The 15179-nt window shown below is 42.4% G+C and overlaps 1 protein-coding gene across 2 annotated transcripts in view; it reads left to right on the top strand.

Annotated features, from left to right (window-relative positions):
• The window catches only part of MAP2K5 (mitogen-activated protein kinase kinase 5), a 128319-nt gene that overhangs the window by 71809 nt on the left and 41331 nt on the right, over positions 1-15179 (top strand). For both annotated transcript variants that reach the window (XM_027714772.2, XM_027714774.2), the window contains one exon: positions 8204-8233. In XM_027714772.2, coding sequence (XP_027570573.1) covers positions 8204-8233 — 30 coding nt within the window. The remainder of the gene's footprint in view (positions 1-8203; positions 8234-15179) is intronic.

Below are 15179 nucleotides of genomic sequence, written 5' to 3'. Positions count from 1 at the left end.
GTTTTAACATCAGTTCGTTATTAGTTCTTAAAACTCCCAAAATGAGAATTTAAAGTCTTTGGTTACCAGGGCTCTTGTTAACTGTGTATTTATTTGCAAGAGCTTTCAAGGGTTGTTAGAAATATTCTAAGCAGTCATGAGACAGATTTTCAGCATTCCCACACACAGGAACACCGGGATTTATCCCCCAGACATCGTTATTTCAGACACACACATCTTCTGAGGGTGGTTAACCCTGATTGCACCCACTGTCAGTGCTGTGGAGTCTCAGACTCTTCATCCCACTTGGGCTGGGAGCAGAGAGGGAGCTGGAGAGTCACAGAATCACAGAATATGCCGAGCTGGAGGGGGCCCACAAGGACCATCGAGTCCAACAAAGGCAAGGAGGAGCAAGATATTTGAAGAGGGTGCTCCAGGAGAAGAAGCTCTGCTTGAAGATGATTCTCTAAAAGCACTTCAATCTTTAAGATGTTTAACTGCAGAAAACTGCTGTCAAGACTCGTGTATCATCTGGTCAAGGAGGGGAGGCTTCAGATCTGTTTCTAAGGAGTCTAAAATACGTGATCAGTGGGATATTGTTGGCTTTGAAGTGATAATGGCTCAAGGTCAAGATTGTGAGCTGATCTGAGGGAGGTTGTGCAGAGCCAAGTTTGTCTTCTGCAGGATTTCACTCCTCTGTGGATGTTATGGTTGGTCTTTCCTCTCAGTTTTACCCCCTTACCTGAAGAATAGGTGTAGTTGTTGTTAGGGACAGGGTGTAGTGGTGGAACGGGCTGTGTTATGTTCAGGGTTGGACTTGATGCTCTCACAGGTCTTTTCCAACATAAAGAATTCTGTGATAGAGGGTGGAGGGGAGAATCTGAAACCCAGAGCTTGGTGGCCTTTGCATGCTGGGCATGAGCTCTGGTTTATTTTGCTGATTTAAACTGGAGAGACTGGGCAAGGCCTTGCCAAGGTGGAGCTGCTGGTGCTGATAGAGCCAGTGGGAACAGCTCATGGCAGAAGGCCTTTTTTTTTTGATTTCATGAAGTTTGGCATACACCAGAGTCATACCTTGAGCTGCCTTGGGCCGTGGATCATCACACAGGTGAGACTGCAAATACTGGACATGTTTCCTTTAGGATTAGGAAAAGCAAGGATATATAAAAAGTACTTTTTTCTTTTCTTTTTTTTTGCCATGAGCCTCACCTCGTTGCTGTCAGGTTTTGAGGACTGCAGTGGTGTGATGTTTGTGACTTGGTGACTTCTTGGCTTCTCTGCTCAGCCCCGTAACGTGATTTGCTCTACAACTTAAATCCTTCTTGAGGAATATTTACGTGGTTTCAGCCGTTCTGTGCAGAACGAGGCACTTCAGAAACTCATTCTTGGGAGAAAGCTGGCCTATATTTTCATCATTTTTTCCCCCCTGAGCTCTTTGGGGTGGTTTGTCCAAGCAGTGCCCGTTGGCTCCCATTCCCCCTCCCCACCTCCAGCCACCGGTGGGACGAGGAGACAACGTCCAGCCACCCCACAAACGTGGGGCTGGTGGAATCAGGAGCGAAAGGGCCCAGTGCCTGAGGGTTGGGTCATGAATTAATAATTGCTGTGTGGTGGGGAAGTTGCCTCACAGAGCGCTATCAATCACTCAGTGACCAGAACTTCCAGTAATTAGTGTATTTTATGGGCCTTTGCTTCAGTGACTCGGAAGCACATATGCTCCACTCCCAGCTAAACTTAGCCAGAGTAATATTCCAGGATGATTTATCCGCTTGCTGCTCTGGGATGTAACCCTATATTAGGTGAAGATTGTGAACTAAGCTGCAATAAAGTGGAAGTTTAGGTACAGTTTGTGTGGGTTGAGACCTCCATGGATCGTGTTGCCCAGCAATTGCTCTTGGGCCGCTGTGGGCAGCCAAATAAATAACCCAGTTCTCTGCCTGGGCAGCTGAAGGGACAATTAAGGGAACACATCAGCTGTGGTGTGTTTGGAATATGTATTATATATAGGGTTATAGGGTTGTGCAATGTGTCTAATAGATGGCATAATACATTATATAGATAATATTTATATTTATATAAGGGGTGGGCAGGCCCTGGCACAGGGTGCCCAGAGAAGCTGTGACTGCTCTTGGATCCCTGGAAATGTCCAAGGCCAGGTTGGATGAACTTGGAGCAACCTGGGCTAGTGGAAGGTGTCCCTGCCCGTGGCAGGATGGATTAGAAGACCTTTAAAAGGCCCCTTCCGACCCAAACCATTCCAGGCTTCTGTGATCCTGTGTAATGTAGATCATCGTTCCCTGTTCTTACACTGTATAATATCACTGTTTCTACTTTTAAAAAGTCAAAAATTGAGGAAGTTACCAGTCAAATCTGCCTTTTCCCATTATTTAAGTGCCTTGTGGTGGCAGGTGAACCCTCGTGCCAGCAGAGATGGAGAGCAGCTAAAGTTAAGCTGCATTTCCACCAGCACAACCAAATTTCATGTATTTTTTTCCCCTTGGAATACTGAATTTAAATCCAGCAAACAAACAAGCAGGGAGCCTCTCCTCTCTCAAGCAAGCGATCAAATTAATCTTTATGGGCCATTTGTGGAAATTTTGCACCTGACAATTTCCACAAATGGCCCTGAAAAGCCCATGTCCCACCTTTGTCCCTCTGGAAAAGGCTCTGCTATTCTCAGCCTCACCTTTGAAGCTGCAGCAGTAAAAGCCTTGCTAATATTGAGGATTTGTGGCGAGGCAGAAATGTGCAATTTAATCATGATTGTCTGCAGCCTGTAGTTTGCAGTGCACTTGCTATAGCTCATATTTAAAAGAAGGCAAAGTGAAACTAATTATCTTTAATTAAGGCGAATTAGGCTTTGATTTTTAATATATTTTTTGCAGAGAGAGAGCAAAAAAGAGAGAGAGAGAGAGAGGGAGATCTCCAACTCATCTGCTCCAGCCAAGGATTGTCCCAAAGGTTATTAGGGCATATTTCTGGTGGGCCTGGTGGTGTCAGTAATAACCTTCCTCCTCGTGGTCCTCGCCACCAACAAAAATGTCACTTCATCAGTCTCCCCTTCCCGGCTCCTGCCCCTCCGCAGGGGTCGCAGATTCCACAAGTTATCAGCTAATGGCCTTATACATTAAAAATTGAAGCTTTCCCCACTCCCAGGCCTTGCAAGGCTTTGTTCTTTAAGCCCCAGACACTTTGGAGTGCAGCTGCAAACTATAGGCAGAAGATTAAATTAATTTGTAACTCTTTTTTTTTTTTTTTTTCTCCTGGCCTGCATTACTAAATCCTGCACATTTAATTGAAACCCTACTTCAAGATGCTTTGTGTTCCTGCTCCTCTTTGTTGGCAGTTTAACCTCAGAAGCACTTTAACGCTGGTAAATTGCTGTTATATCCTTTTGGATTCTTTTTTTTTTCCTTTTTTTTTTTTTTAACTGTGCAATAAGAGGACGGGGAAAATTGATATTAGAAGGCAAGAAAAAAATCTTCCGGTAGTTTTTGAGGTATTTAATATTTATTAAGGTCCATACCCTGCAGAGTTTCAGGTGATTTTTAAGCCCATCTATCTAAGAACGTAGAAATTGGTCTTGGAATGAAATTTCACCCGGGGAATTTTATGTTATCCAGTAGTTAAGTCTGATTTTTAAAGTTTCCCCGTGTCTGGATGTTGGGAAGTGGCGGCTGCTTTCCCACGGAACGAGGGTTTAACTGCAGTGCACCATCTAAATGCAAAATCCTTGGATGGAAATTTAATTGTGTGAAATGTGCACGAGGTAATTAAGAACAAATTTTTCGAACATTTCAGCCTATAAAAGCCCCTCCTTCAGCCCCATCACCGGCGCTATTGGAAGTGCTTATTTTCAATTTGCAGTTATGCCGAGAAACATGGAAATGTGTCTAAATTAAGAATAAAAGCATCCCGGGCTTTCCAGTGCAACTGTAAATTAAAAAAACAACTTGCACAACATCCACAAGCATCTAAGTGGGAAACTTTATTGCCTGAGTGTCCTAAAAATATGGTTTGAACTTCCTTCCCTCAGACACTTTGCAGACAGAATACAGAGCGAGTTGTAGTTTTATTCACAATATACAGCAGGCAGGGAGGATCTCTGTATTTCCCTTTCCACTTCCAAAATGGTAAATTACATTAGTTCAACAAGTCATTTTAATTTTGTGTTCACTTTTCTGCACATTAAATGTACTTGGGAACAGGTTTGAGTTGTTTTCTAGCCCTGCTTATGGGAGCTCATTCCAGGGGCTTTATGGTTCTTTTTGCTCTCCTCCTTTTTTTTTGAATAAACACGTAATAGTTTGGTATTTTGAATTTTTTAAAATTTCAGTGCATATAAAAATTTGATAGTTTGATAAAAATCAGCATCCAAGCTGTTATTTGATAATCTGGGATTATTTCTCAGTTTATCAAGTACTGGTTTAAAATCTGATGATCCATCCATCCATCCTCTGTCCAAGTCTGGCAGGAGGTTCTTTCTCAGGACACAACCTCACTGAGCACCAGGAGTGTTTTAAGTGCTCTCATGAGCTACTTCTATGTTTTAGGAAAGTAATTCCTTTAAAAAACACACACACACAACCCCAAAAAACCACCTCCATGTAACTGCTCCAAAATGAAATGGGGTGGGAAAGTGTTATTCTGGAATGTTTCTTGCTGATTAATCTCTGAAATGGGGTGGGAAAGTGTTATTCTGGAATATTTCTTGCTGATTAATCTCATTCTCATTCCTATTTCCACACCATCCTGCCCTTCCAATTCCCTGGGCCTTTTTAAAATGATGGTTTTTACAATTCTTGTGTAGTAGGAATGAAACCATAGAATCATTTGGGTTGGAAAAGACCTCTAAGATCACCCAGTCCAACCATTTGGGAGGAATCCATAGGAAAGTGGGAACCAGCTCCTTGAAGTTCAACCATTCCCTTCTCTCTGCAGTGCCATAAAATGCTGAGCAGTTCCCAAATCCAACAAGTGTGAGTGGAAATATTGTATTTTTGTGATGATACCTTAAAAAAAAAGGCAAGTCTTGGAGTGTCATCATGTAAATGCAGAGCAGAGAAGTTTTGGACAGTGTGTTACTTTGGAAGTTTATGTTTTTTTCTGTCCTACACTGGGCTTGTGCCTCCTATGTTTGTATGACTTGCTTGGACACGTGACAGAGTTTGAAAATCCCTTTAGTGAAGCTCTAATCTGTTTGTTTTGGGGGATTTTTTTTTTCTCTTTAACTATGACACTATTTATAAATCTGAGTCTACATACAGAGGTCATTGGTTGGCTGAACTTAAACCATTTTGCTTAGTAAATTTAATTAAGAAAATACAGTGCAACTCATAAGCAAATGAGTTTTTTCCAAGTTTTAAACCAAACCACCCTCTCGAGTGCTGATTGCCTCGCTCGACCCCTGGTGATACAGAAACAGGCAAAATTAAAAAGGACATTAAAGCTTCATTAAATCTGAAACACATTTAGTACAGTGACATATCTGCAGGCTATTTCGGGGAAGATTACAGACTCTTTGCTAAGTTTCTTAATTTATAATACCTTGACAATCTTGCAGGGAGGAAACAAGTGTGAGGAGGTGAATCGAGGGATGGTTCAGGGGATGCAGAACTGGCTCCTCAGCCCAGGAGCAGCTTCACAGAGAGAAGTGTTTTCCTTTAAACAACCCCCCAAAAAACTTGCTGCTGGTGCATTTTGGATCCTCCCAAGCTCATTTGTACACCCTGTACTTAAGTCTGGCAGGAAACTCCTCTTTCCCCAGTTATTTTGCTGCCTTTGGAGCCCCTGCTCCGAAGGTGTGGTGTGGCCAGGGAGAGGGGTCGTGGGTGGGAATGGGAATGCTTAGTTTGAAGTCACCTTTGAGGTTGTTTTTGTGCTTTAATAACATCTGCAGGATGATGCTGTGTGCATACAACCATCATTATCATCTTGGTTTGCAGTGGGATAACTGTTACGTTCCCTTACTCTTCTTGAGCCAGTAGTTCTTGGATAAGTCAGGTCTTATTCTACTTCTGTGTGTGGAAAAATGCTGGGCATTTATAATTTTCTTTCTAGGCATTTATAGTTTTCTTTCTAGGCATTTATAGGCTATTGCAGCAGCAGGGCTTTTTAGGACCTCAAACAGCTGCTTGGAACATAAGGATGGTCCTCCCAAAAGAAGAGAAGATGATAAAGGGTTTTAGTTTTGGTATCTCCTGGTTTGTAAGACCGAGTGTAACAGAAAATTTAGGGTCTCTGCTTAACTACTAGCAGCATTTTTCAGAGCCTGCCATGAGAGTGACCAGAGTGACTTTTCTGAGATGAGAATGATCACAGAATTCCAGAATGGTTTGGGCTGGAAGGGACCTTCAAGATCATCTTGTCCTGCCCTGGGCAGGGACACCTTCCACTAGCCCAGGTTGCTCCAAACCCTGTCCAGCCTGGCCTTGGACACTTCCAGGGATCCAGGGGCAGCCACAGCTTCTCTGGGCAACCTGTGCCAGGGTCTCACCACCCTCACAGGGAAGGATTTTTTCCCAATCTCCCGTCTCTCCCTGCCCTCTGGCAGTGGGAAGCCATTCCCTGTGTCCTGTCCCTCCATCCCTTGTCCCCAGTCCCTCTCCAGCTCTCCTGGAGCCCCTCTAGGCCCTGGAAGGAGCTCTCAGCTCTCCCTGGATCCTTCTCTTCTCCAGATGAACCCCCCCAGCTCTCCCAGCCTGGCTCCAGAGCAGAGGGGCTCCAGCCCTTGGAACATCTCCATGGTCTCCTCTGGACAAATACAGTGAATTGAATATTGCAAAAGCTTTGTTTAAGAGTAGTTCCCAAATAAATTGTCTCATCAGGGCTGGGCACAGCTGGGGCCAGGTAACCCTGGTACTGAGGGGCTCAGGGATCACTGGCACTGCAGGGGCTGGGGAGCAGCTTTTGCCCAGCACTGACCTGTGGCCTTTGGACCCGATGGCTCAGACCTTCGGTGTCGCTGGGTCTGATGGGAGTAAAACTTGTTTATCCCACAGGGAGATCAGTGATGGCAGTGCTGCCATAACCTTTGTGGGAGAACTCCCTCTGAAGGCTGGTGAGGGGAGGAATCATGAAGGTCAAGTGGGTGTGGAGAAGCTCATGGCTCCTCTGGAGACTCGAGAGAGGTGGGGGCATCCAGAGGGTCAGAACAGAGCTGCTCTGAGTGCCCTGTGTCACCTCAGGCTGTGCCAGGGGAGGTTTAGGTTGGATATTGGAAGAAATTTCTTCCTGGAAAGGGTTGTCCAGCCCTGGCACAGCTGCCCAGGGCAGTGGTGGAGTCCCCATCCCTGGGGGGATTTAAAAGCCGTGTGGATGTGGCACTTGGGGACATGGATTAGTGGTGGCCTTGGCAGTGCTGGGGGAATGATTGGACTTGAAGGCTTAGAAGGCTTTTCCACCCTAAATAATTCTATGATTCTAACCCTGGAAAGCCTTGTCCTTCCCTGAAGAGTAGCCAAAATAACTTCAACCACTTAGATTTTGCTGAGATTGTGTCCAAGTTTCAGATATGGGAGACCATTCTCAAATGGGAGAACCTGTCTAGCACAAAGAATTTATCTTGGAATATTTAAGAGCTGTGGCCAGTGGAATGTTCTTTACACAGTATAAGCAAGAATGTTGGGTTTGGGACTACTCTGTAGCTGATTGACTTATACAACAGCAGGGGCAAGAAGTGCAGTTGATACCGTGGATGATGAGGAGACGTGAAGGAAAGACCAGGTGTCTCCTTGTGGGTACTGTGGTCTCTCTGCAGATCCCACCCTGGGTTTGACACCAAGAGGGACACAAAGCTGAGCTCTGTAACCCAGATTTTACCCTGAGCCAGTTAAGGGAGGCCTCTGGAGTTAGTGCTGCTCCACAATCCCTGCTCCCTGCAGATCAGCAACAGCAAAGGTCGGCGGCGTCGGCCTCGCTGGCGAGGCTGGACTGGTTCCATTTCCAGTCCTGGGGCACTTGGGCATCAAACAGAGTCACCACGTGGTGACAGAAGGGCTGGGGGAGCACAGAAACCCTGGGTGGAGTGAGGGGTGAACCCTGGGTTCACTGTGGTGAACAATCCACTCTAAATACAGCTCTTTGTGTGCTCACACAATCCCTCCTGCTGCCATCTCCCACTTTGTACAATGGGAAGAGTTGAGCACTTTTTTTTTCTCTCTTTAAGGAAATGTGCCCTCCATGCAAATCTCTATAACTAGACAAATATTATTTCCTTTCCCAGCTTGCTCTTGGGAGGTTTCCATATCCTCAGGTAAGATTGTTCATTACTGCTGTTTGCCACTGTGACATTCATTCCTATGTATGAAGGTGCAGAGAGCAATTGTGAACATTTGAGCCACATACAAATAAATCTGTCCTGTTAAATTGAAAAGTGGTATCTGGAAGGAGTCATTTAGAAGTCTCTATTGATTTTTTTTTTTTTTTCCTCCCCCTCTTCTCCAAACTCTGCATTTTCTTTCCCTGGAGACAATGAAAATTATGATGATGTTAATGATGGTTTTGTTGTGGGATTAAAAAATAATCCAGTGTATACAACAACACCTTTATTTAAGCAGAAAGGTGTCTCTGCTCCTCTTTTTATAATGTAATTTTTAATTCCAATTTTGAATGATGGCACAATGTTCTAAAATCTTCTCAAAAATGTAATGTGAGTGGGACACCTAAGGGAACTCTGGATTTTCCCTTTTAAGAGGACTTAATATTAGTATTTTATTTAGATACTGGCATTTTTCTGACTTTCCACCTGAAGTTGGTGGTTAAACTCTTTCCATCTCCAGTGGCAAAGGTTGGGCTGATGCTGAGCCCTGAATCACCACGGAATATTTTACTTTGTCTGCTTGAAAAAACCACGAAACTCTGAACAAAACAACCACTCCAGAACTAGGTTTGATGATTACTTGAAATTCTTGAGATGGATGTTAGAATTCACAGTAACAAACTGCTCAGCAGCTCCTCAAATTATTCTTTCCTGGGAGAGAGGGGGAGAAAAAGTGAAGTGTCCAGGGACTAAAATGAATTATTTGGATGTGGTTTTGATGTTTTCATATGTTTTACGAAGACTGTTTTCTGCATCTTGGTCTGTACAGATCCCAGTGCCTGGAGGCAATGTCTGATTTAAAGGTGGTGTTGGTCTGTGCTCTTTAAGCATCTATTAACTTGCTATTATTATGCAAATAACTGTTGTAATACACATACTAATTTATGCATGGTTAGATTATGCAGATGCCTCACAAACATGGTTATTGAATAATAGGCTGGGACTCATTCTCTCTCCCATTTTTATAAGCTGTTTTAAGCCAATTCTCCTGACACTTTTTTTTTTTTTAGGGACTTTTGGGAAGGTTTTGCATGTGTGGAAATACTCTTGATTTTTCACTTCCTCATCTCCCCTGGAAAATGTTGACTGCCATGATTAATAGAGCATCCTTTGCATATTTTATCTCTATTTTAAATGTACCTTTGAAGAGAGGATTGAAAGAGAAGCTCTTGTGTTGCAGAGTCCTCCCCATGTTGGGGAACTCATGAGGGGCTCGACATCCATGTATTTTATGACCTTAAATCAAAGTGATGGGGGGCAGAATTTCAAATAACCCTCATGGAGGTGTCAGAGGGTGGGGAGGGAAGTTGGAACCTGGACATTCCGTAGGATTTGGGCAAAAAAATTCCTTCCTGAACCGGGAGCAAACACACGATTGCAAGTTTAAGATGCTTTTTTTTTTGCTGTTCTAATTAAAAAACGGAGCGGGTTTGTAAAAGAATATTTGGCAAGTCAGTAGCCCATGAAATTGTGTATATTTTTTTTAATGTAAAACAGTTGAGGAGGTGAAACTTGAAAATGTGGCTATTAAGCTTTTCGAGCAACTGGTTTTTTGGGAGGATTTTTATGTGAAGAATATGAATTTTAGGCGTGTGCTTACCAAGGTGGACACGAGGACCCTTAGAAACCTTCTCTGATTAGGGGGATAAATAATAGGGATTTTTTTTCATGTCCAAATGTCTATTTATTTCCCTAGTGAAGGCCTGATTCTGCAGTCAGTTCCCCCTCACTTCAGTGGGTTTATTCAGGGAATGAAGTTAATCAAGGAATGAAGTTAATCAAGGAATGAAGTTGATCATATGTGCATTTTCAAATTTAGCCCTAAATGAGTTGGAAGTTGCTTCCCTCTGAAAATGGGAAGTGTGGCCACGTGCAGGAGAACACCTGAAATTTCCTGCAGCTGCAGCTGCAAAAAATGTGTGGTTTGTTTTTTTTTTCCTTTTTTTCTCAGTTTTTAAGACACAGACAAATGGTGTGTGGATAAATTCAGTTTAAATGAATAAGATTTGTAGGGGGAATTGTTGCATTGTGGAAATTCAGGATCCTGCAATATGCCAGGGAGACTAAAGGATTGTTTTATTTTCTGGCCTTTAGTCGAATATTTTAACGATAAAAGTAAAATATTTTCATGGTAGAACTTCCCACTGCTCATTTTCCACATCTTTTATAGGTATTTCTCTTATGAGTGTTTATTTTGCTGATGCTTATTTGCCACACAATCGTTTAATCTTCACAATTAAGTTTATTTTGAAAGCATTTAAGTGTGCAAACAACTATTCCTGTCAGTAAAGTTGCTTGTGGGTGTGTTTAGAGTTAATATCTAATTATTAACTCTAATTATTAATTTTTTTGGTCTCAATATACAGAATATAATCCCCATAACCAGTCTTTAACTGCGATCTGAGCAAGGAGATAACGAACAGTGATGATCAGAACAGACTTTTTCCCCCTAAAAAGTTTGCACAGGAAATTCTAAGCCTTAAAATATAGAAAATATCTAATTTTTATGTGGTTTTCATTGTTCTGTTGGTGGTTTTCCTGGCATGGTCATCATGTAAAGCTCCCTTTTGGAAGTGGTTTTTTTTTTGCTCATAGGATTTTCTGTAGGGACAAACTTCAGTGTTAAAGGGCATATTCACCCCTTGATTTGTTTAACTAACCATTAAAAGTAATAGAAATGGTGCCTGTGCTCACACACACACAAAAAAATACTCTTGAATAAAGTTATTTTTTATATAAACATTAAAAAAAAAAAGAAAAGAAACCCCAGTTGCTGGTCCATAGTCCATCAAGCTTTTTAGGGATGTAAAGGTAGGGAAACTAAGTTTGAATTTCTTTTAAAAGTTTAACCTTAATTTATGCGATTTGATTTTACATCAAGGACTGAAAATTAAAAAAAAAAAAAACAACCAAAACACCAAAAGGTGTCACATGATATATTTAATTAAATTTGAGGTTGGAACCCCAAAGATCTGAATAGTTTGGTAGCTTCAAATTCCGTGTCTTGGATAAAAGCAGGATGGGGGCAATGACTTGTTTAATGATAATGCAATTTAGGAGGCATGAAAAGCATTGCCCACTAAATATTCTTGGCTTGTTGTCCAACTTTATACAAAGCAGGGCGTTAAAAGGAGCCACATCCATTAGGGAAATATTCCAGAGGAACAGGCAGCTCTGAGCTGCCGAGGATTTAATCAGCTGCAGGGTGACACCACTGTATTTAAGAGACTTTTGCATTTGGAGAAATACAATTCCAGGCTTGGCTTCATAAATGGGATAAAAATGACCTGAAGTTTTTTTTTTTGTTGTTTTTTTGTTTTGTTTTGGTTTTTTTTTTTTAAGAAATAGCACCAAAATAAAAGTCTGTTCCCGATTCCACCTTGTCCCAACCCACTGCTTCCCTTCCCATCCCATTCCACCCTCTCCCATCCCTCTGCTCCCCTTTTCCATCCCTCTGTTCCCCCTTTTCCTTCCCACTGCTCCCCTTTTCCATCCCTCTGCTCCCCCTTTTCCATCCCTCTGCTCCCCCTTTTCCATCCCACTGCTTCCCTTTCCCATTTTGTTGCTCCACTTTCCCATTTCACTTCTCCCCTTCCCATCCTATTCCACCCCTTCCCATCCCAATGCTCCCCTTCCCATCCCACTGTTTCCCTTCCCCATTTTGCTGCTCCCCCTTTCCCATCCCTCTGCTCCCCCTTTTCCACTGCTCCCCTTTCCCATTCCACTGTTTTCCATCCCTCTGCTCCCCCTTTCCCCATCCCTCTGCTCCCCCTTTCCCCATCCCTCTGCTCCCCCTTTCCCCATCCCTCTGCTCCCCCTTTTCCCATCCCTCTGCTCCCCTTTTCCATTCCCCTGCTCCCCCTTTTCCCATCCCACTGCTCCCCCTTTCTGTCTCCCTTCCCATTTCACTGCTCCTCTTTCCAATCCCTCTGCTCCCCTTCCCATCCCATTCCACCCCTTCCCATCCCACTGCTCCCCCTTTTCATCCCTTTCCCATCCCACTGCTCTCTCTTTTCATCCCCCTTTCCCATCCCACTGCTCCCCTTTCCTATCCCACTGCTGCCCCTTTTCCCCTCTCCAACCCCTCCCCATCCCACGGCTCCCCCCAAATCTGAGCAAACACTGCCCCCGGTATTGTAAAGCTTTGAATGTTTTCACACCCCATTAATTTATTACTTCTCTTGCCTCATCTTTAAATTTTTTTTTCCCCCTCTTTTTTTTTTCTCTCTCCCCGTATCCCTTTTTTTTTTATTTTTTTTTTATTTTTTTTGTTAAATTCCGGCTCCCCGCTGCTACAGCGATTTTCATCTTGTTGTTAATTTTCCCTGCTCCATATGGAGCTCCAGACATTTCACCTGGAGGCTGTACTAGATTTTGCTGTAGCGATCGCACTTCCAGAGGCCAAAACTGTCATTTAAGGATCCCGGTGCATCTGTCTCCGCCAGGCTTTTTTTTTTTTTTTTTTCCTTCTTTTTTTTTTTGTGTTTTTTTTTTTTTTCCCTGGCATCGGGAGAGTGTGAATAACAAATTGGATGCACCTGAGATTCGGATGATTAGTGTGTTTTCCGAAGCCCGGGCGACTTGTAAGCAGATCGCTGTAGGGATGGGGAGGGCTAAAGAGCCACCCCGGGTGAATCCCCCGCTCACACCTTCCCATCCCGGAGAGAAAAAACAACAACACCACCAAAAAAAAAACAAAACCAAAAAAAACCAAAAACCAAAAACCGGGAGCATCCCGGCAGCCGGAACGCGGAGAGAGCCACCAAATATTTCATCCTGCCTTGTCATTGATTAGAAAAGAGCCTTTAATTTCATTTCACCCCATGTTGTGATTAATTTGCATTCTTTGTCAGAAGTTAATGGAGTTTTTTATGGTTCACTCTGAAATCCTTGAAGACATCGGAGTTGATCTGATGTTTATACAACCGCCAGCGGAATTTCTGCCTGTGATTGATGGAGAGCTTGATGTTATTCCAAACGGCTTTTTAAGCTGTTTTTAAGAATTATTTGAATAAAATGCAAGCAAGATATTGTTATAACGAGCAAGATTATCTGTTAAAAATCTGGTTCAAATAAAGAACGTGATAAGTGGGGAGGGGGGGGAAGAAAAAGAGATCAAAAAGACAAGAGAAATGATGGACGCAGGGGATGATATTTGTTAAAATAGATCGGCCAAGGATTCCAAGAAGTTGTTTCAAAATGCCAGAGACCTCAATTTAAGGGCCTTTTTGTAATATGCAGAGTTTATTTTTGCAGCAGGATAAATAATGGGGATAAATCAGGGAAGAATTTAGTTAGAGTTGGATTTTCACTTGGTTGGTTTTTTTTGTTTTTTTTTTTTACTCTGAGCTTTTTCCCCTTCCTTTTCCCAGTGCTGGAACTGGGAGAGGCAATCCTGTCAGACCTGGTAGTTCCACGAAACGATGGCATATCACTCGAGGAAGAGGAATCCTTAAATCCCACAGCAAAGGAAACAGGAGTGGCTAACAGGGAATTTTACAGCCCGGGAAAGCGGGCGCTGTAGATTTGCCGTTGCTTCGCTTCCTAAGAAAATAAAATGGGATGGGGGGAAAAAAAAACCCCACAGTGAGAGAGAAAAAGGCTTTTTGCTCCTCCTGGCAGGGAAAGGTTTGTACTTTTCCCACATCCCAGCGTTTCAAAAGCAGCGGAGAGACAATGCAGAATATTCCGGGTGTGCTGGGCCGGATCCTCGGCTGGAGCAAATCCTTCCCGCGGCTCCAGGGGCACAACGAGCCCCCAGCCAGGACACAGCTCCCTTTTCCAGCAGGAAAACACCTTGAATTTTATTATTTTTTATTATTATTTTCTTTCTGATCCCCAAGCTGAGGGTTTTTTTGCATGGTTTTCTTTGCCTCCTCCCCTCAGCAGCTCGTGCCCTCGCCGTGATTTCTGCACGTAGGATTTAATTGTAGGTCCGAGGGCTCCTGGAGCTGGAGCTTCCCTGGAAAACATTCATTTTCCCTTTGCTGCATCTTTGCTAAATAATTGCCTGCTTCTAAATGAAGTTGCTGCTTTCTGATCCCTGTATTAACACGGTGGAAGGTTCTTTTTGTTCTCTGTAATCCATACTATTGACCACATTTGGCCTGGTTTCATTTAAATGGGAGCAGGTTGTCAAGACAAAAAAATGCTTGGTTTAAGTTAGGATGCAAAATAACCATTTTACTGTTGGGTTTTTTTTTTTTATTCAATTGATAGAAACATCCTTTAAGCATTCATTTATTTTAGGGGGATAAATTGAGGCTGGGTTGCAGCATGTTTCCCAGGAAGAAAGAAATGTTTTGTCTTCCAGATCTATCATTACATCGAACCATTTAAAAGACATTAAACACTGTTCAAATGCTAATGCCAAAATAGTGAATTAAATTGTTGTATAATATCCTAAATATGATAGATCTCTGCAAATCTTCTTGCTTTTATGATATATTCCAGAAATCACTGACAATATTTGAAGTCAGCTGCTATTATTTTTAAACGCTTCCTAATTTCTTAACATAGGTTTTATATAAATCATTCCTCATAATATACTTCAGATACATTTTCCTTTATTATATTATTATATTTTTTCTCCTTAGAATTAAGTTTGAACTTAAATTTGATTAGAAACTTGTGGTAAAATTTGAATTCAGTTTTAGTTTTCCCAGAGGTGTTTTCGTGTTTGAAAAATGGAGAGAATTTAGGAAAGTTAAAAAAAAAATCTTTTCAGAATCTGAAGCATAAAGGGAAAATTTTTATTTATTTACTTTAATCTTCCTGTCTGATTTTTTTTTTTAATGTAAAATTGACATTTTAATAATATGCTCAAGTGTGGAAATGTAGGTAACTAGTAAAAAGTTATTTTATATGTTTTAATATGATC

This window comes from Pipra filicauda, unplaced genomic scaffold (assembly GCF_003945595.2).
Source record: "Pipra filicauda isolate LSUMZ 115617 unplaced genomic scaffold, ASM394559v2 scaffold70_size2993248_pilon, whole genome shotgun sequence".
Lineage (NCBI taxonomy): Eukaryota > Metazoa > Chordata > Aves > Passeriformes > Pipridae > Pipra > Pipra filicauda.
The sequence above is the reverse complement of the archived record's forward strand: the minus strand, read 5'-3'. Positions and strand labels throughout refer to the sequence as shown.